The following is a 21,829-nucleotide window of genomic DNA, read 5'->3' on the forward strand; positions in this document are numbered from 1 at the left end:
ATTCATAAAAGTCTCATGAACAACCTGGAGAGCAGAAGCCAAAGGAGAGAATGCCAATGCCGATGCTACTAAACGCCAGTTTCAATGCCAATGCTACTGATGCTACTAAACAAAACATCCAGCAAGACAGAGGGCAAAGAAGAAAAGGGGGTCTGGAGGGCGTAAAATGAATTTAAATTTGGTAAGCTGCCTTGCAAACCCCCTCTGAAGAAACTTGCCAAGAAAATCCTATGATAGTGTTAGTAATAATGGACGTCTTCCTAATTTTGGTTTGCACATTTCTACATATACAAATGCATATACGTTGCTTCCTTTTTATTTGCCTGGTGGAAAAATGTGTATAATTTTGTGCCTTATTTCTCACCCCAAATCCACAAACATGGAAAGGAGAATGCAGTGTCTTCTGTGTTTGATGCAGCAGATGGGAGCATCTCACCTGATGAAACACATTTTGGGCAGATTATGTTTGATGCAAACATCATTTACAGGCACACGCATGTGCACACACACACACACACACACACACACATCTTTATCACCAAAATGAAGCTGCCTCCGAGTCCCATTACTGAACGTCTCCCGGGGGGTTTCCCCACTTGATAGCAGCCGAAGCAGCTAAAAAGAACCACCGACAGCAATGCTGGGCATGCGACCCTTAGCATGAAAACAACTGGGTCAAATGTCCAGTGAAGTATGTCAACATTATGGGTCACATACTTGCCACATTAGCCAGTGGGACACAAATGGCAACTGAAAATAAATAAAGGCAGGTTACTCAGCTCTTATGAAACGGCAGCATTCCCATCTATTCTTGTTCAAGATGGCAAGATTGAATGGTTCTCTTGGAGAGAAGCCAGGGGCTTCTGGACAAGTTAGAGATGCCCTTTAAAATTACACACACACACACACACACACGGGGCCTAAAGACTCCAAAAGCACCATCTGACTGTGGAAGCTAAGCAGGGTCAGCACTGGTTAATACTTGGGTGGGAGATGGCCAAGGAATACCAAGTGCCATCAGCTAGATTTCAGGGTATAGTCACACTGAAGAATTAAAGCAGTTTGACACCACTTTTTTTAAATTAAATTTTTATTCAACGTTGGTTATGATTGGGGGGGAAATAGACAATGTATTAGATTAATGTGTTATGAACCATACACAGAAGAAACTTCAACAAAGACCAATTAACAATGATATGAGGCATAGTTACAGAAACCTGGGATTTGTAATTTGATGGGGCAGCAGAGCTCTTTAACAGACCAGGCTGAATACCTCCTCAAACTACAAATCCCAGGATTCTTTAGGATAAGTCATGTCAGTTAAAGTGGTGTCCAAACTGCTTTAATTCTGTAAATCTGGCCATTCCCTCAAAAGAAGGAACTGGCAAAAGCCACCTCTGAGTCTTCCTTGCCTAAGAACACTCAGCAAAATTCATGGGATCACCATAAGTCAAGAGGCAACTTGAAAGCTCATCATGATCATGACCATCATCCTCCCGCCCTTCTCCCAAGACTGGGACTCAGGGTAGCTTACAACATTAAAAAACAATACAATTAAAAACTTTTTAAAAATAGTACATTAAAATAGAATGAAATTACCATGACAATCAAAACAAATTACATATTAAAATATCAGATAATTTAAAAAGATAAAAATGTGCGCGCACACACACCCACACAGGCACCACTATGAAAAGACAAGCCGGTTTGAGTGTCTTTGTACAATAAGGTAGACTTTGTACCATCAGGAATTGAGTGTTTATATACACATGCACACACATATACACACACAACCCGACTTCACCAGGGCTAGGATGTCCTTGACTTTTCAACTGAATTGGAACGCAACGAGATAACAAAAGGAATACCTGGAATATTTATCTGCCGGAAACTGACAATGTTTGAACAAGGCAGGTGGCTAGTACCTCCTCCCATGTGGCCAGCGGCCAGAGAAAACAGGAGTCCTCTTGTCAAGAACTACGGTTTGCATGATGAAGCATCCAAGCCTCCTTTTATATGCATTTTGCTCATTATTCTTGCTAGCTCAGGGAAGGGAGACAAGAGGGCTTCTTGTTGGACTACAACTCCCATCACCCCCTTCGTCTGCTGTGTTGTTTAGAAGGTCCCAAGGTCCTCAGCCCAGGACCACCTTGCACTGTACTGCTTTTAATGGTGCTGTTTTGAGAGGTCTAAATAAAGTTAAAGGTGATGAAGATTCTTGGTTTGACAGTCTACCAGGTGTAACTGACTAGAGGTTTTGACCATGAATGATTCGGATTCTGTCCAAGAATCCAGCAGTCAGTGACATGCTCCAAACATGGTCCTATCCCTGGTGATTTCATCCAGATGTTTTGTCAGCCCTTTTGAGATTTCTCTCATTGCCTCTCTCACCACTGGGACTGCCATTGTTTTCTTTTCCCAGAGGCGCTGAATCTCCACATTCATGAGTCTTGATGTTTCATAGTGTTTTGCTCTCTTTGTCTTCAATTCTGTTCTTCCCCTGAGGATTGCCACATTATAATTCAAGCTTCCTTATTCTCAAACACAGTTACGTCTGGCTTATCATGCTCTGTTTTAACAATCAGAAGTAGACCAAGTCTATGGAAGCTTATGCCCAGTTCATGCCATGCATCTGAGGAAAGAGTCCAAGTCTACGAAAGCTTATATTCAGTTTACTCCATGCATCTGAGGACAGAGATGAAGTCTCCAAAAGCTTATTCTCAGTTCACTCCATGCATCTGAGGAAGAAGACCAAGTCTACAAAAGTTTATGCTCAGTTTTCACTCCATGCATGTGAGAAAGGAGACGAAGTCTATGAAAGCTTAACCTCGGTTTACTCCATGCATTTAAAGACAGAGACCAAGTCTATGAAAGTTTGTGCTACAGTTTCTTTCATTCAGTTAGTCTCAAAGGTGCTGCAAGATCCCTTTGCATACTGACAGTGATCCAGACTAACGCCGTCATGTCTCTGTTTCCTATAGATGTGGAAGAGCCTTCTGGCTCTGAAATGCATCCAGCGTGAATCTGCCACAACTGACATACCACCCAGCAGATGGAAGCGGAGGACACATGCCAGGCAGGCTGCAACTCCAGCAAGCTGCCCTCCTTCCGACGGCACTGAAGTTATTACAGGACTGTTCTCTCTGAATGACTTCACAGCTGCAGAACATCTTTACCGACCCCCCAACTGCAAACAAAGCGTCCTTCGCCTGATTCGTGATTAGGAACAGACAGCTCCACTGTAGCAGAAATCCTGCCTCCTGTAAAGCTGGGTTTGTCCTTTGATCTCAGTCTCACTTCCATGCTGCCGAGTAGCCTTTCAAGGAAATCGCCCCAAGTCTTGCTGGAAAGGACCCCCAGCCGCTCAAAGAAAGGAAGAACTGCAAAGATTTAGCTCATGGCAGCCTTGCTACTTTCAGGAAGTATTTCCCTGGAACAAGGATGGCCATTCGGATGGGTCTAATCTAGGAGGGTGTAAAGGGAAGCCTTCCAGATGTTATTAGACTGCAACTGCCAGCATCCACCACTACTCCATACACTTCTAGGGATGATGGGAGTAACAGACTACCACCATATGGAGGGCTGCACTATTGCCCACAGCAGCAGTTCTCAATCTTCTATCCTCCAGATGTTTTGGTCTTCGTCTCTCAGAATCCCTGAACATTGGCTAAACATACCCAGCAGCTCCCTAAGCCTCTCCTGAAAGGGCTTCATGGTTTCCAGACCGTTCACCATTTTGATTGCCCTCCTTGAACACGCTTCAGCTTCTCAACATCCTTTTTGAATTCCGGTGTCCAGAAGTGGACACGGTATTCTAGGTGGGGCCTGACCAAAGCAGAATAGAGTAGCACTATGCCTCCCCACAATCTAGACACTATACTTCTATTGCTGCTTTTTTAGAATTGCACTGAAAACCACTCCTCTCTAGGGAGGGAGACCTTTGCTTGGTGCTGCACACCAAGGATGGCAGTTCCACTTAGAGCTCAATGGGTGAGAGAAGTGGAATGGAAAACCAAAGATACACACTCTCTCATTTTAGGGAGATGCCATCAATATGCTCTTCATGGAAAAAACTTTAGACCTCTGTGTGCATGGCGATGAGCCTTCATGCAATCCTTGGCGTCAGTTGAAAAGAGCTGAAGTAGCCAGGTTTCAGAAGGGAGAAGACATCGGAGGAGGTTTGGGAACCACTAAGTTTACCAATGGTTCTCCCGCAGGAACAAACAAACTCCACCACCATCCTTCCGAGCTTGAGTATCATGGCACCACTTCAGACACACCGGGGCTTCCTTCACAAATCAGAGCCCAAGTTGTGGCTTCACCATAGAGTACATGAAGCCCAGCATCTCCCAACACCTTCAGGTGAAAGCAGTAGACACTCATACAGCAACTTTAGTCTGCATCCAGATTGACTTTAACTGCTTCAACTCAATGCTCTGGAATTCTGGGAATTGTAGCTTGTTGTGGCACCAGAGTTCTCTAACAAAAAAGACAGTTAGACAAAGTCTCACAAAACTATAGTTCCCAAAATTCCATAGCATGGAGCCATGGCAGTTAAAGTGGTGTCCGACTGGATTATTTCTTCAGTGCAGATGCAGCCTTAGAAGACTATTGGTAGCAAGACTAGCTAGGGAAATATCATGTTGACAGATACACAAAGAACAAATCTCACCATTCAAGATCTCTTTCCTTATGTGTGAAGCCCATTTCCAATATTATACTTGTTTCCCAATCCTCAAGAACAAGAGAAACAATGCTTGACTGCCTCTGGTCCCCAGGTCTGTTTTCTTGTGGCAGTTAATGGCCAAAATGCAGGGAAAGGGTATGAATTTCTCATCCTGAAAGCTTCCACTGACACTGTTAAAATCAGAAAATATTAGGACTGGAAAATATTAGGACAGGGGGAATTGGGGTGTGATAGTCTGGGGAAAAAACATTCCCAAGCTCTCCGTAACAAGCAAAACGGAGTCTGAAGAGCATGGGACGAAGTCATTGTATAATAACCCACTCTCAAACAAGTAAGTCAATCCAGACTCACTGGAATGAGGAAAGAGTTTTGTTCCAATGTGATAGCATTTTGTTCACACCAAGCCGCCAAAGGAACAATGCTGGGGATAAGAGTTCATAGCAGCCAATTTCTTCGCGGTTACATCAATCATAGTTGGGAGGGACCTAAAGAGATGCCACCAAAAACTGGCACAAGCCAGAGACTTTGCAACCACATAGAGATAAGTTGCAGCCACACCTGCGTTCTTTGCAAGGTTGGCAACGAATGATACACACACACACATTATACTTGTAGCCATAGACACACACAGAGACACACATCAGAAAAATAAATGTTAACTGTAAATCCCCTCTAGATCCTGGAATTTGTTTGGTAAGGATCAAATTAGGAAAGATGCCACCTTAATCCTTTTTCTCATAGGTTTTTTAAACAGCAAGGCATGTTTCTAGGAAGGAAAAATTACAACATCTCTATGCCAGATTGTTAGCAATTAAGAAAAAATGGGAAGGGATAAATCAAACTGAGAGCCAGCATGGTGAAGTGGTTTGAGCATTGGACTATAACCCTGAGACTGGGGTTCGAATTCCGCTCAGCCATGGAAACCCCCTGGGTGCCCTTGGACTAGACACACTCTCTCAGCCTCAGAGGAAGGCAAAGGCAAATCCCTTCTGAAGAAATCTTGCAAAGAAAATCTCATGATAAGTTTGCCTTAGGGTCACCATAAGTCCAAAATAACTTGAAGGCACATAACAACGATAAATAAAATTGATAATGTCAACCAAAGCAAGTATCATTGAGAGTTTGAGATGCAACAGCTTAAATTGCTAAACCGACATCTTCAAATCTGTTTGACAATCTTTGTCTTCTGCCTTCCTTTTAAGTCTACGTTGCAACCTTATTTCAGCCCATCCAATTATTCTAAAACACCGATGGGACTCATACAGCCCTCCAGATCTTGCTGGACTACAACTCCCAGCAGTTCTGGATAGCATAGCCAACAGTGAAGAATGCTGGGAGCTGTAATCCAATAACATATGGAGGGCTTCATGGATCCCACCCTTGCTCTGAAAGGACCCATTGTAGCCACCCTAAAGACATGCAAAGCCCCAAAGCTTTCATATGAGGCCCATTTCAAGTCCAGGATGAAGCCCTCTAGTGCTCCCTTCCCTTGCCATTAAATAAAATGCAACCTATCTAAATTAAGGGAGACCTTTCTTTTTTAAGCAGGGGTGTTGTTTTTCCAAGATGGCTGAGGTCCTGGCATCTCAGTCGACATACGGGGAAGTCCCGACCCCCGAGTAGTAAATGCTTTTTTCCGCTTTTAATAGCACAATTAAGTGCTATTTTGAGAAATCAAGCTGGGATTCTCAGGAACTTGGCACCAGATGCAGGATACAAATAAGAGCAAGGTTGCCATGTATCTTGGAAGACACAGAAGGGCATCTAGGAGAACGGATGCTTCGCAAGAGTTTTGGAAACGAAAAGTAGTAGCATCCATCATCACTTGGTGGGTATCTTCTCAACTATCTTTTTTTAAAAGGACTCTGCATTAAATAGTTTTGACCGTGGGTGGGAATCCTATGGCCATGGGTAGGGATGGAAAGTATATTCATTATTTGCTCAGTTTTCTCCCCATTTTTTTAGGTCCCCCCCCCAAAGGGCTACAGAGGAATTATTCTGTGTTGAAAAAGATTTGGCTGTTTTGCACAGGAAACCTGTTTTCTGAACAGAAAACCAGCTTGCTGTGCAAAAAACAGGTTTTGGCAGGAGGGAAGAAAAATGACACAACATTGCAGGACATTCAAATATAGGGGAAATGTGTGTGTGGGGGGGGGTTGTTTGTTTCCCCCCAATTCTTTGTCCCTGAAGTTTCATGGTTTGGCCCTGAAATCTCACATCCTGGTTTGGTCCTGATTTGGCCAAATCCAACCACTGGCCAAATGCAAAAACCAAGCTTAATGAGCATTGCGCGTTCAACACATTGCATTTTACGACATGGTCAACTCACCATTGAAGACTGACGTTGTGTTCTCCAAGGCATGGCACACCGATAATAAGACGCCTAGAAGAAAGAAGGCCATCCAGGTCAGAACGTTTGCAAACTTTTCATTCTAACCATGCTTTTTAAAACACACTGGCCAATATGCGACATTGCCCAGTGTAGCAAAACTCTGCAATGGCTCCCTACTCCTCACCCCAAGGACTAATGGTTTTCCTGTGATAGGCCCCTTGAACAGCCATCTTCTGCTGACATCTGGGCACAGGCAAGGGCACTCTCCACCAGCCACTGGGTGGCTTTTCAAGGAAACAAGCCCCTTCACCTCTTCTAATTTGGCAGGGACAGACCTTTTCCCATCAACCTCAAAAGGTCCCAGTTTTGCTCTCCTCCTCCCACTTTCCCCCTCTTTGTCCAGAGTTTACTTCAGTTGCTATGAACAGAGTTCAAACTGCAAAAATCATTTGCATTCAGCTAACTTAGCAAGAGGGAGAGGAAAGGAGAGAGCGGAGTTCTGCCCTTCCCAGGTGGCTCAAGCAAAAGCAAACTGATGCAGCCTCTCCTAGGTGTGCGTTCTTCCCCATTAGGACCTTTTGCCATCTTGACCACACTCTGGTGCTGCTTGGCCACCCATGTCCCACTTTGCACCTGCAAAATGTTGAAGGTTATGTAGGACTATTGTGACGAAACGGCAAGCCCTGAGGAGGTTGTGGTCATTGCAGAAGGGGGATAATGTCCTGCACTTTGGCTAGTGTGATCAATAATGCTGCATGCTCTGATATGCAAGGGCAAGAGCAAAGGCCCACATCTCTTTGCTTCTGCAGCAGAGTGTTTAAAGGATGCCCAGGGTTTGGAGACAGTACTAGCATCATCACTGGGATAGTGTAAAATGGCACTGGGAGGACTCTGGCCCTGAGCCCAGCCTTGTACAAGGCTGAGCCCAGCTGAGATCCATAAATATGCCAACAGCATCTCCCAGGCGTAATGGGAAAGCTTTCAGCCTCCTTTCACTGACCTCATCCTTGAGAGGAAGGGTGCCCACCATGAACCAGGCAGTCTGGCAGGATGGAAAGCAGAGATCCCTACCATCGTTCCCAAACAGTTTAGCACCCACAGGAGACCAATGCAAAACTTTGTTACTACAATGGAGAACTCTGGGGTTTCAAGCGTTCCACCCCGTTCACTTCACAGCAATGGCATTTCGAGAGGAGAGTCCTGAAAGCCAAGAAATGCCTGGCTTGCATTTTCTGAGGGAGTCTCAAAACATTGGAACACAAAATGCCATTTCCCAACTGAAAGGAAGAAAGCTCTGATTCTTAACGTCTAAGTAAGGTTAAGAGTCAGAGCTTAGTTGGCTGCTAAAATATCACCATGGCAAGGTTTCAGGCCCTTCTGATCATACCCCAAACAGTCTCATGGTGACTATGCCTTCAATTTCATGTGAGGTGATATCTAGAAACCTGCAAGCAATGCACACCGGCAGGGATAATTTAAGGCTTTCCTGTACGTGGAACAGAGAACATGTTTGCAGACCAGGCAATGCGGGGAAGCGCCCCCCCATCCCGATGCACCACACACGCAAAGAGAAGATAATTCAAAGCAGAAGACGGAAAACAGAACCACAACAGAGGCAGAACTGTATGGAAGGAGGCTTGGCATGGGTGCAAAAGAGGAGGAGAGCATCACATACTCAGCTTCCTGCAAGCTTGATTCGCAGGAAGTTTGCACCAGCTGTTCCAAGATGGAAAGGCAATGGAAGAAAGGGGGAAAAGATGGGATCCCACCAGCATTTCTGCCCTATGAAGCAGAAAACCTTCTGAGCCACAGGAGGTGGGGGAATTCCCCACTTTTAACAGTGGGAAAGGAGTCTTCGAATTAGCCAGATGGGAACTGTGAATCCACAAAGCAAGACTCTTTGCCTCATGAAGAAGCCAGAGAAGCTTTGAAAGCTTGCATGATGCATTTTGCGCTTTGGGAGGGGTGCAATAACAGTATCAGGGCTTTGCGGATTGTCAGATGATGTTTGCCAGAAAGGAAGGAAGGAGATGCTGCATTTCCAAAATTCCTGAGAATCGGGTGCGGCCCCCAAAACTGTGCCCTGAGAGCAACCGTCTGGAGTTGAGCTCATTTGCCACCTCCCAAAAGTTTCTCAAGCAAAGGACAATGTAATTTGTTCCTCTTTTTCCTGAAAGAACTGGGGCAGGCTTGCACCCTTCTTGGACGGCGGGTTATGACCAGTTTGGGTCTCAGGTAGCAATGCACAGAGGCAAGCCAAATGTGTAAAACAAAACCTCAGGCCCAGATTAACCAGCTCTTCTGCAACTCATTGCAAAAACAACTGATGGCCTCCTTGTCTGTAGAGCAGTGAACCCCATTCAGGTCTCACTTCTGATTTTAAAGGAGCTATCAAAGAGTCTATATGCCAGCATGGTGTAGTCATCTGAGTGTTGGACTATTACTTTGGAGACCAGGGTTCAATTCCTTACTTGGCCACGAAACCCACTGGGAGACCATGGGCAAGTCACACGCTCTCAGCCTCGGAAGAAGGCAAAGGCAAATCTACTCCTCTGAACAAACTTGCCAAGAAAAGCCCATGACAGGGTTGACAACTTAAAGGCACACAACAGACATCCAAGAGTCTGAACCTATTTTGGAGAGATAGGAATCAGCACCTTAGACAGCAATTTTGTAAGTTGGGATTCAAGCTGGAGAGGCAGTCACCTATAACCATGTAATATGGCTGTAAGGAAGCCGCCTCCAGCAACCTAGCCAGCTGTGTGACGACTACAATTCTCATCGTACCACCCTGACAGGGGAGGATGGGACTGGTAGTCCAACACAGTCAGGAGGCACCAGGATGTGACCTAACTAGGCATTGCATTCCAGCTGGCAATGCTTTGTGGCTCCAGTGTGCATGGGCCGGAGAAGGCACTCTGTGTTCGAGCCCAAATTTTGAAGTAGTTGTCCAAGATGTTGAACTTACTTTGGGACAGCACCGTGGATAACACTTTTAAAATTTGGACTAAAATATAGAGCAGATCCAAAGTCCCACTGAACTTGGAGTGGCCAAACCTCTATGGTGCCAGCACATTATTTACCCTAAGGCAAACCTATCATGGGTTTTCATGGCCATATTTGTTTCCCACTGCCATCCTCTGAGGCTGAGAGAGTGTGACTTGACCAAGTAGGTTACCCAGTAAGTTTCAATGGCCAAGCCAAGATTTGAACCCTGGTCTCCCAGAGTCTTAGTCCAATGCTCAACCATTATACCACGCTGGTACTTCTCCCTGAACTGCAAATCCCAGGTTTCCATGGGATATTGCCACAGCAGTTAAAGTGAATCGTGTTGAGTGAATGAGCCAGTCACTCTCTCCATCTCAACCTGACCTACCTCACAGGGTTGTTGTGAGGATAAAGTAGAAGAGAGGAGAAACATCTATGCCACCTTGAAACCATTAGAAGGAAAGCAGGAAACATATTTAACTAATAAGGAGAACCAGGGCAAGTCCACAAACTTGTCTTCTCCCTTCCAAAGAAGTTCCCTTTCAAAGAAGTTCCCTTTCTTATCATATGATCCCTCGACTTGAGGTCCTGCCCTTTGGAGAGCAAGAGAAAAACAAACTGGTTCCATCTCATCTCTGTGTGACTTCAGATACTTGGATGAATAATACAGATGATGAAATATTTCCTCAAAAGGTTCTGGAGACACAGTTACATCACAGGGTTCTCCCAGAGCGATGAAAACTAAGTCAGCAGTTTGAACTTCAGCAGCAGCGAAAGTGACAATGGCAGCAAATATCACTTCCCAAACTTTTATTGCATTAATCTTTCCAAAGAAACAACGCTCTGGGGTTGCATACTGTTAACCTGCAGCATCCAAGAGAAGGTCAGACAGGCGACTCAGAGAGGTAGAAGAGAGATTTTGGAAGTGGGAGGCTTTCCCTACTCATCCTCTTTGAATCACAGAATTGGAAGGGACCCCAAAGGCCATGCTCTGCAAGAAAACACCCTCAAAGCCCCCTCAGCAGATAGCCATCCAGCCTCTGTTTAAAAGCCTCTGAAGAAGGAGACTCCACCATCCTCCGAGGGAGCGTCTCCCATTGTCAAACAGCTCTTACCATCAGGAGGTTCTTCTTAAGATTTAGGTGGAATCTCTTTGGACTGCTATGCTATTCCAGCTGCCTCTCTTTTTCCACACACACACTGCCCCTCGTTTCCATAGGGCTGGCAAGATGTGGCAACCTCATTTAGTCTCAGCCATAGTGCAACTGAGGAAAAGGTCAGGATTTGTTCACAAAAGCCAAAGAGTTCAGCCTAAAATATTCTAGGCTTGACTCAGACTGAGAGCTAAAGTCAGAGGAATGAGGAAGAGCACTGGCAAAATCGCTTTATTTTATGTTGGTTCCTAGAAATATGAGCCTTGTGTAAAAGTACCATGGTTTCCAAGAATAGCCTGATGGTTGGGAGACATGGTCTTGTCCCTTTGCAAAGCACCCCTAAAAAGTGACCTACACAGTCCCCTAATAATAGGGAAAAGTATGGGTTAAGGGGGCTTTCCTTTCCTCAGTTAGGAGTCATTTGCATGTTGTTTTTAGCCCAACTATGCAAATAATCTCACACATTCTGGGTTTGTTGTTTATGGAACTGCATCTCTGCACATTTCTACGCATTTGGTTGCTCACATGTGTCAGGACTGTGGATAAAGATGGAGTCCGGTCTATTTGCCTTGGTCATTCACACAGCCAAGAATCTGAATCTTTTAGAAAAACTTGGGGGTTATTCAAATGGTGAAAATAACCTGGGTTGAATCTGGGCTACCCTGAGTCCCAGTTTTGGGGAAATGGTGGGATATAAATAATTATAGTAAGAATAAGAATAAGGATATAATAGGAATGAAGAATCAAGTCAGAGAATTTTGAAAATTGGATACTAAAGTTAAGCTTAAAGAAGGTGTAAAGATGAAGAAAAAGGTGACCACTGTTAAGTACTGTATGTCGGAATATGATTATTACACATTTGTTTATGTGAAAACATAATAAATATTATTTGAAAATAAGAATAAGAATGCATAACTGAGATTATTCACAATGGTGCGCTAAAAAAAGTCTGAATGGCACCTTTGAAAAACTCCTGACATCAAATATCCTAGACTAAGTGGGTTTTTGGCAGCCTTAAATCGGATGCATTTGAAATCCATGTGAACAACAAAGATCCAACCCGGATTCTACCTGGGTTATTTTCACCATCTGAATAACCCCCTAAATCCACTTGCACACCTCCATTTGCTCACACACCCTGCCTTCCATGTTCTCAGCTGCACCAAAGGCTCTCTTTATCCAGAGAACCAACCAAGCAAGTTTCGGTGGTGCAAGAGAAATCCATGCCAAGAGAAACCCAGCACCGGAGGGTGGAGCTGCTCTGTGCGGATCTCCTGGGAGCAGCAAAATGAGCAAGAGGAAAATATAGTTAATTGGACATTACTTCAGACCTCCTTCCCTTTCCTCCCCCCTTCCACAAGTTACAACTCTTCCTCACATAGGACTTTAGACAGAGGAACACCACCAGTTTTTGGCTAGCCAGATTTTTATGTTGCCGCCTTGCACACTTTGGTGAGAAGGGGGAAGGAAGGAGCAACATTTTCACCAGTTTCTCCATTGCAAGCCCAAACTTTTGCATTTTCAAAAGAGAGAAAGGAAGAAAGGAGGACTCTTAACACATATCCTTTTGAATTACTCCATCTTCCTCTTGTTCATTCTGGTGTTTTCCAAAGACTCATGCTGATACATTAAACTTTTTTGGACTGGGAGATTTTCTTTTGCACTTCTTATATTGCTATAGGCCGGGGTGCACAAATGCGCAGGTCCAAGGGCCACTTTTATGCCGGGGACCCTCCAGAAGTCACACGGAGTCCCCAAAAAATCAAACAACCTCCCCAAGATGTCTGGAACGCCACGTCTGATCTCCAAAAATTGATAATTTTTCCATAGAAAACCCCATGAAAGGGTTGCTGCCGTATGTTGGAAATGACTTGAAGGCACACAACAACAGCAACAAGGAGACCTTGCAATCTATTTAGATGGTAAATTGTTGTCCCTGGAGGCTTTTAAGAGCGGCAGTTCACAAGGTTTTTCCTCTCTTTCAGACGGAAAAGGATGTTCAGGGATTCCAAGAGGTGCCAAGGGACACAAAAAACATCCTTGAGGATGCTTATTCCTCCCAAACATCCGGCTTGAACCCCACTGGGTGTTTTTAGCTAACTTGGATGAAAACCAGTTCAGGCAACCCCACAATCTTTGCTCTGAGCAACCTGCACTGTTAGTCATAAGTGTTGCAATCCAGGCCTTTCATAATCCACTAGAGATCAATAAACAGGCTTGCTGGACTGTTACTGTTTTAATATACTCATTATGGTCATGTTTGGAAAGTGACTTCATGGCCTTTTCAAATTACTGTATAATTTTATTTACTCCGGTAAACCAAAAGTTAAAGCACCGTATGATTGCAAAAAGGTCTACCAAACTGCTATATTTTGGTTCCTGATGGGATGATAAGATTTTCTACCTTTTGACAGGAAAAATGAGCCCAAGCCTGATTTGGGGATGGCCCTGGGCCTTGACTCCTTCATCTTGGGAAATTTCCAGAGGCCTCCGAAGCCAAGAGTCACAGGTTCATACCATTCTTTGGATGATCAAGTTCACAGTGACCTCTTTAGCTGCACCTTGGCCAGGTTTCCTTCCAACAGGTGTGTCTGGAAGGGATTCATACCTTTGATCCGCAGAGCACAATGGCATTGAGAAAGACTGAATGGGGCATGACAGCGGCCTAATCTAAGGATCAATATATTTGTTTGCAGTGGGGTTGGCTCAATCCCTGCTTTGCCCTTGGGCCACCATTGCTTGCCGAAAGGTAAGACTCTTCCAGTTCCCTCCTTTTTTTGTTCTTCTCATGTGTTAGAGAATCAGAAAGAACAAGAATATCCAGAAACAGGAGCCTTTGTAACACTGACCCACGAAACTTTAACAATACATAATGGAGGTTTTTCCCCCCTCTGGAAGAATGGGGAATTCACCTCTGAAATAACTACACTCGTCCCTCCATATTTGTGGCTTTGATATTTGCAGATTTGATTAATATGTTCTCTCTGGGAATATCTAGGTCCTCCAGTGCAACTCTATCGTCAACTTTAACTAAAAGTTGCAATGAAAGACCTAGAGTTTCTTAGAGAGAATTTGTAGCTCCTTTGGCGCAGTTCTATGGTCAGCATCTGTTGGACATTGACCACGGAGTTGCACTGGAGGACCTAGAGATTCCTAGAGAGGTAAAAACATGATGTTTTTGTTATTTGCGGTTTTTCCATACTCACGGAGGTCTTGTGCCCCTAACCTTAGCAAATATGGAGGGACAAGTGCATTCCTACTCCAACTATATTCTTCTCATTGTTGTTGTGTACCTTCAAGACCTTTCCCATTTATGGTGACCCTAACATGGGGTTTTCTTGGTATGATTCTTCAGAGCAGGGTTGTCATTGCTATCCTCTGAGGCTGAGAGTGTGTGACTTGTTCAAAGTCACCTGTGGGTTTCCATAACCAAGCTGGGATTCGAACCCTGGTCTCCAGTCCTACTCCAACCCTCAATCCACTATGCCATGTTGTCTCCCAACTATATTCTACTCTACTACTTATACTGAGAAAGAAAAGTACATTATGTCTAAGACTTAAGTTACTTTCCTTGATAGCACTGATGCAATGCCTAAAAGTTTGTGTCTGCATTTTCAGCTTGTAAATACATTTTTTAAATCAACTGAATTCCTGTTATTGAAACCCAGCCACATAATGAGATATCTTGGAGATGGGACCCAAGACTAAACACAACATTTGTTAATGTTTTGTATACACCTTATGCACAAAAGATCAACAATGTTCATTGGGGGTTTTTTTTGGGGGGGGGGACAGATATAGCATTGGTGCTTTTCAAGGGGAAAAACAGCTCCTAGACTAAACCTGCCAAAATTTCTCACTGCTGTTGTACACCTAAAAATGAATGTGTGAACAAACAGGAAAAAGGACTGAAGAGCTGCATTAATAAGCAACCTTGGGGTGCATCCATTTTAGGTTGTTACCCCAGGATTAATTCCAGTGATAGAAAAACAGGCAGTTGATAGTCACATCCTCCAACAATTACAGCCAGTCCAGGAAATGTCTCACATCTGTCAGAAAAACACATCATTTATCCCATGGTCATCTTCCAGGGAGGACCTAAATGCCCTGAAGGCACCAGATTCTGCCTGATCTTGGAAGCTAAGCAGGGTCTGCCCTGGTTAGGACTTGCACGGGAGACTACTAGTGAATATCGGATGCTGTAAGGCTGTATTTAAGAGGAAAGAACGTGGTGTGGTACTTTAAGTGTTGGACTATGACTTGAGAGGATGGCAGTGGCAAACCCCCTCCAAAGAAACTTGCCAAGAAAACCCCATGATATTTGGGAACTGCTTCCTTTGCCAACTACATCTTGACATGATTTAAAGCTTCCATTTGCAACTGTGTGTTCATACATGCATGTATGATCCTACAGTTGAATACGTACAAAATCTATGATCAGTGGACGCCAAAATTAGGTTGCAACCTATGGTGACCCCATGAATTTCATAAGGTTTTCTTAGGAAAGGAGGACTCAGAGGTGGCTCGCCAGTTCCCTCTTCTGAAATAGAACCTACAGAGTCTAGAATCCGTTGGTGGTCTCCTATCCAAATACTAACTAGGGCCAACCCTGTTTATTAGCACCCAAGATCAGCTGGGATCTGGAGCCTTTATGGGATTTGGGGAGGGAAGGGAGGTGCATGCCTTCAAGTTCCCTGTTGCCTTATGGCCTCTCCATGAATTTCAGGTTTTTTTTAGAGAAGCAATCCTCAGGGATGGTTCTGCCAGTTCCTTTCTTTGAAACGCAGCCTTCAGCACCTGGTATTTGTTGGCGGTCTCCCCTCCAAGTCCTAACCACGGCTGTCGCTGCTTAGCTTCCAAGATCAGACAGGATCTGGTGCCTTGAGGGTACTGAGGACATTTTACTCAATGGCGCATAGGAAAACAGGAAGCCTTTACAGCTCTGCAGTGCTACTACATATTAGGCAGCTTCAGAGAAGCACCTTGAGGCTGGGATTTGTAATTTTATAAGTGTTGTTCTAGTGCGCTATGCAGCAGGAAAGCATTCTAGCCTGTTTTATAATCCCTTTGAAACCTCTTCTGTGTCACCTTCTTAAGAATTCTTCTTTTCCCTCCCTTCCAGGAAAGATCACTTTGGTTCCCTTGGCCCCTGTTTCGAAACCTACCACTGATGGAAGCAGAAGGTAAGATTTCTTTCCTGGAAACCTCCAGTTTCTGCAACTGATTCTTAACTGCGTCAAATGTCTCTTCTACACTGCATGACACAACAGTGCCATGATATCACTTGATTGACATATGACTGACATAGTGGTTAAGCCTTGGACTACGAATCTGGAGACCAGGATTCAAATCCTGGCTCAACCATGGAAACCCACTGAATGACCTTGGGCAAGTGGCATTCTCTCAGCCTCAGAAAATGGCAACGGCAAACCTCCTCTGAAGAAACTTGCTAAGGAAACCCTGTGATTGGTTTGCCTTTGTGGCTGTTGTTGTGTGCCTTCAAGTCGTTTCCAACTCATGGTGACTCTATCACGGGATTTTCTTGGCAAGACTGGTTCAGAGGAGGTTTACCATTGCCTTTCCAAGGCTGAGAGAGTGTCACTTGTCCAAAGTCACCCATTGGGTATACATGGTCCAGCTGGGAATCAAACCCTGGTCTCCAGAGTCGTAGTCCAGCACTCAAACCACTATGCCACACTAGCTCCAGGTTTGCCTTCAGACCAAAACACACTGCAGAAATAATCTGGTTTGACACCGCTTTAACTGCCTTGGCTCAATGCTAAGGAATTCTGGGAGCTGTAGTTTTGCGCGACATTTAGCATTCTGTAGCAGAGAGCTCCGGTGCCACAATAAACTACAATCCCCAAGATTATTATTTTATAATTATAATCCATATTATTATGGATTATTTCTGCAGTGTGTTCTGGACCTTAAGAGTCGCCGTGAAATGACTTGAAAGCCCACTATGATGACAACAGTGCAGGGAATCTCATGAAACTGCAAATCCCAGAATTCCCTGGGATGGAGCCAAGGCCAGTGAGGTCAAAGTGCAATCCTGGTATCTTGGGAAAGGTAAAAGGCTCCCCACCTGGAGCTCTGTTAGTCAGCCTAAGCCAGAGAGAGCTGTTTATTCAATTCAGTTTACAAGTTATCGTCTTATAATTCTGGGCAGAGGTTTGCACCAGTCGGACTCGTTCCGCCAATCCTTGGTCTCAGCAGGGCAACCCCACATGCCTGCTTTTGCCTTTTAAGTGCTGAAACAAGCCCCACATTCTCTGCTTAATCCCCCAAAGCAGCACCTCTGCAATGACCCAGCTGTTTGCCCTTGGAAGTAAAGAAACAGGGGACTAATTTTCCAAAGACAAAAACAGCCCCGGTCCGTACTGTCCAGCGCCAGCCATTCCAAGGAGGACAGTCAGGACCTGCAAAGCCACTCCTGGCTTAAAAATATGTTGACATGGAAAAGGTGCTATATATATATATATATATATATATATATATATATATATATATATATGATCCTAGGGTCAAAATACATTTTATTGTGCTGTCACCATAGAGAACCTCATGAGAACCAGAAGGAAGAGCAGGGAGGAGAGATCAGGAAATATTGATAAAAGCTTGGCAAAGGTGGAAGGAGGGCCCTTTTTTGGGAGTGCTTGAGCGGTCTATTTCTGCATGGCCCTGGGTTAGACTAGATTACCTTTGGGATCCCTTCCAGGGCCATGATTCTAAGATCATAATACTAATCTGGCGCAGTCCTGCCTAGAAAGAGGTGGGATTGTTTGTATGGTTTGTTGTTGCTGTGTGCCTTCAAGTCGTTGCTGACTTTTGGGGACCCTATCCTGGGGTTTCCTTGGCCAGATTTGTTTAGAGGAGGTTTGCCCTTGCCTTCCTCAGCGGCTGAGAGAGTGTGACTTAACCAAGGCCATGCTGGCTCCCTGGCAGCCACAGCACTTGCTTATTTAAATACTCCTATCCAAAGATCTCAGGATGGCTTGCAATGAATTCTTAGTCAGGCACAGAAATGAGACCAAAGAAATCTTGCCAAGAAAACCCATGAATCGGAAAGGACTTTGCACACAAGAGTGAAGCAAAACGGATCCCTCTGAAAAGCAGTTTTCGTCTCACTTCATGGAGATCAGCACATGGTTTTGCCCCAGACCCAGTAGTGGTCTGGCGTAAGACAATGTGTGGAGTCAACCCCGGAGCAGCATTTGCTTTGAGCTGGGATGCAACTGAGCCAAAATGCAGCCAGAGTTGCAGCGCACTGGTACTGGGCTGTTTGCTGGGCATGGCTGCAGATGCAAACATGATGCACACTTTATTATGGTCGAATGCAGTTCAAGGGAAGCTTCCTCTGCAGAAGGTCCTGGGTTCAATCCACAGATGTTGAGTTTTTAGCACCAAAGAGTGTGTCCTAGTGGTTTGAGCATTGGACTATGACTTTAGAGACCAGGGTTCAAATCCTGGCTTGGCCATGGAAACCCACTGAGTGACCTGGGGTAAGTCACAGTCTCTCAGCCTCAAGGGAAGGCCATGGCAAAGCCTCCTCTGAACAAATCTTGCCAAGAAAAACCCAGGGTAGGGTTGTTTTAGGGTCACCATAAGTTGGGAAACACTTGAAGGCACACAGGAAGAAGTCAGTGTTGTCTATAGAGTCTGTGTTGCAAGATTTGGAGCAGCCCTGAGCATCCTTTGACTCCAGAGACCAGGGTTGGAAACTTGCCTCAGCCATGGGAAGCCACTGGGCAAGAGAAGCCCCCCTCTCCTCCTCCTCCTCCTCCTCCTCCAAGGGAAAACAAGTCGGGCGAGGGTCTCCCTCGGTTGGGAAAGACCTGAAGGAAGGCAGCCCCCCTGCAACCAGAGATGCTCCCCAAGGAAGGCCCCGAGGCAGGCGGGGGCCAGGGCAGGTACTCACCCAGCGCCAGGAGGGTCCCTTCGGCCGAGGAGGAGCTGCTGCTGCTGCTGCTGAGCATCTTGGCCGGAGCCAGCCCTCCAGCCCCAGCCGGGAAGGAAAGAGGGAGGAAGGAGATGGAGAAGGGGAAACTGGCAAGAGAAGGGAGGAAAGAACCAGGGAGGGAAGGAAGGAGGAAAGGAAAGCTTGCAAGAGAAGGAGTGAGGGAAAGAGGGGAGGAAGGAGAGAAAGAAGGAAAGCTTGCAAGCGAAAGGAGGGAAGGGAGGGAGGCAAGGAGGCTTGCAAGAGAAGGCAAGAGGGGTGGATGGAAGGAAGGCACAACTTGCAAGAGAAGGAAGGAGGGAAGGTAGGCAGGCAGGAGCAGCTTCTTCGCGAGGCCAAGAGGGAGCCGGCGCCCGCTCCGTCCGTCCGCCCTTCAGGGTTTGCGAAAGGGCTCCAGGTGAAGGCAGCAGGAGGGGAAGAAGGCAGGAGGGCAGGGCAGAGTCAGAGAGGGCTGCTGCCTTGGGACTAGGGACCGCCCCGCGGCCGGAGGAGCCCAGCAGGGGCAGCAGCAGCAGCGCTAGGCGGCGCCCTTCTCCCTCCGTCCGGAGCAGGAGGACGAGCATCCTCCTCCTCCTCCTCCTTCTCAGACCAAGAGATGGGCTGCTGCCACCTTCTTGGCTCTTTGAAGAAGAGTTGGTTCCTGATGCTGGAGGAGAAAGGGCAGGGCCACAGCCCCCCCCCAAAGCCCTCTCCTCCTGCTGAGTCCCTTCTTGGCCAACTGGGAAAGAAACCCTGGGGACCAGCAGGGCTCTTCCTTTCACACACAACAAACCCACCACCAAAGAAGAGATGCTGCTGCTGCTGCTGCTGCTGCTGCCTCAGTCAGGTCCCCTGCCTTCCTCCTCCCTCAGCTCCCTTGGGAAAGAGGGCCAGAGGAAGAGGCCGCCTTGGCCAGGCTTAGGAGGGGGCATCTCCAGGCAGACCTCGCTTCAGGCCATTGGCCCACCTTCCTTTCAACTGGCAGCTGCTGCTGCTGCTGGCCTTCTCCTCCTCCTGGGCTCCTCTCCTGAGTTAAAGCTAGACCTTCACAGCCTTGGCTTTGACCCTCTTCAGCTTTAAACATTTTTGTTTCCTTAAGGAAGAAGGCTCAAGCCTTAGGAAACTTCCATTGCCCCAAAAAAGGTGGCATGCCAAGGTTAGGCAGAAGAAAATAAATAAGGTTGTACAGCCCTCCATAGCCAAAGCTTCTTCATCCACACCTTCAAGCTTCCATGGCTTGGAAATATTCATATTTGTATGATTCGCAGAGACCACAAAGAAGATATATATACACACACACACACACACACACAGAGTCAGCCCTCCTTACCCACTGATTTTTTTATCCACAGATTCAAGCATCCTTGGCTTGAAAATATGTTTCTATGTTTTTTACTGTATTGTTCTTTTAATATTGTGAAGCCGCTCTGAGTCCCAGTTCTGGGAAAAGAGCAGGGTACAAATAAATACAATAGTAGTAGCAGTCCAACAGTCAAACCACACTGGTTCACCTTAAAGATATCTTAAGGGTGGCTTATTCACAAAAACACACCAAGCAGCTCTTTTAACACCAATAAGTCTCTCTTTGTGTGGGTCTCTTTTCTCTCCTCTTTCCTAATCACATCCGCTTTCCAAAGATCCTTCTCCCTCTGCCTCTCCTTTCTCTCTGCTGGTGCCAAAACCGCACTTTCTGATCATTCACTCTGAATCACGCAATGAAGCAACAGGGCTGACGGATGACTCAGAAAAAGGGATGCAGGTCACTAACAGGAGAACCCTCTATTATTTACATACACAAATATTGTGGTGGCTAGCAAGCAGATGAGACATAATAGGATGTTGTGCTGGGTTGCCAACTGATCAAGAAGAAAAACATGGCTGACGTGCTCCTGCTCCTTTAGCAGTATGTCTTGCTTTGCAGAAACCTGGAGGTAAAGCTAATATATATATATATATATATATATATATATATATATATATATATCCCACCTCTCCCTTATATTATATCATTTCATTTACTGTATATGCCAACTTTCTCCCAACCTCAAGTTAGTCACAGTACAGAAGAACCTCAAGTTTTATGGGTTTATGCAGATTTCATGATTTGTAAGTTTGCCATCAATAAATGGGAATTTTTGAGCAGTGGCCTTCGGTGGAAAATCGCAGATGGTGAACATAGACTAAAAAGTTTAGTAAAGTCATGAATGCATGAAATAATACTGACTATCCCCAATTCCCCTTCCACCCCAGGAACTTTGTCCAGTGCTGGTTACTCCGCCGTGGCCCTTATTTCCATCCCCAGCCACATCTGGGACTACAAGACCCAGCATGCTCCATGACAGCAGGATGGAAGCAGCATTCTGCTCAGGTTCCTTAATTCACAAGGTAGGACTATATCAATTCAATGGATCTATTGTGGTGCAGTGGTTTGAGCGTTGAACTATGATTCTGGACCTGGGTTCGAGTCCCAGCTTGGCCATGAAAACCCACTGGGTGACCCTGGGCAAGTCATACTCTACTACTATGACTGGCAATGACAAACCCCCCTGATGAAACTTGCCAAGAAAACCCCATGATAGGTTTGCCTTAGGGTTGCCATAAGTCAGAAATGACTTGAAGACACATAATAATAACAACAGCAGCAGCAGCTCTGGTGAGGTTACCTGGATGAGCTAAGATCCCCTGGATGGGGAACTGATACCAAATGCAATGGATAAGGCTGAAATGTG

The 21,829-nt window shown here is 45.5% G+C and overlaps 1 protein-coding gene across 1 annotated transcript in view; it reads right to left on the reverse strand.

The window, feature by feature from the left end:
* The window catches only part of TGFA (transforming growth factor alpha), a 32,872-nt gene extending 13,573 nt beyond the window's left edge, over positions 1-19,299 (reverse strand). Inside the window, exons 1-2 of the mRNA XM_042472098.1 lie at positions 19,083-19,299; positions 7,017-7,070 (exon numbers count right to left, since the gene is read on the reverse strand). Coding sequence (XP_042328032.1) covers positions 7,017-7,070; positions 19,083-19,140 — 112 coding nt within the window. The 5' untranslated portion in view covers positions 19,141-19,299. The remainder of the gene's footprint in view (positions 1-7,016; positions 7,071-19,082) is intronic.
* Between the last annotated feature and the right edge of the window lie 2,530 nt (positions 19,300-21,829).

The sequence above is a fragment of the Sceloporus undulatus genome, chromosome 6 (assembly GCF_019175285.1).
Source record: "Sceloporus undulatus isolate JIND9_A2432 ecotype Alabama chromosome 6, SceUnd_v1.1, whole genome shotgun sequence".
Lineage (NCBI taxonomy): Eukaryota > Metazoa > Chordata > Lepidosauria > Squamata > Phrynosomatidae > Sceloporus > Sceloporus undulatus.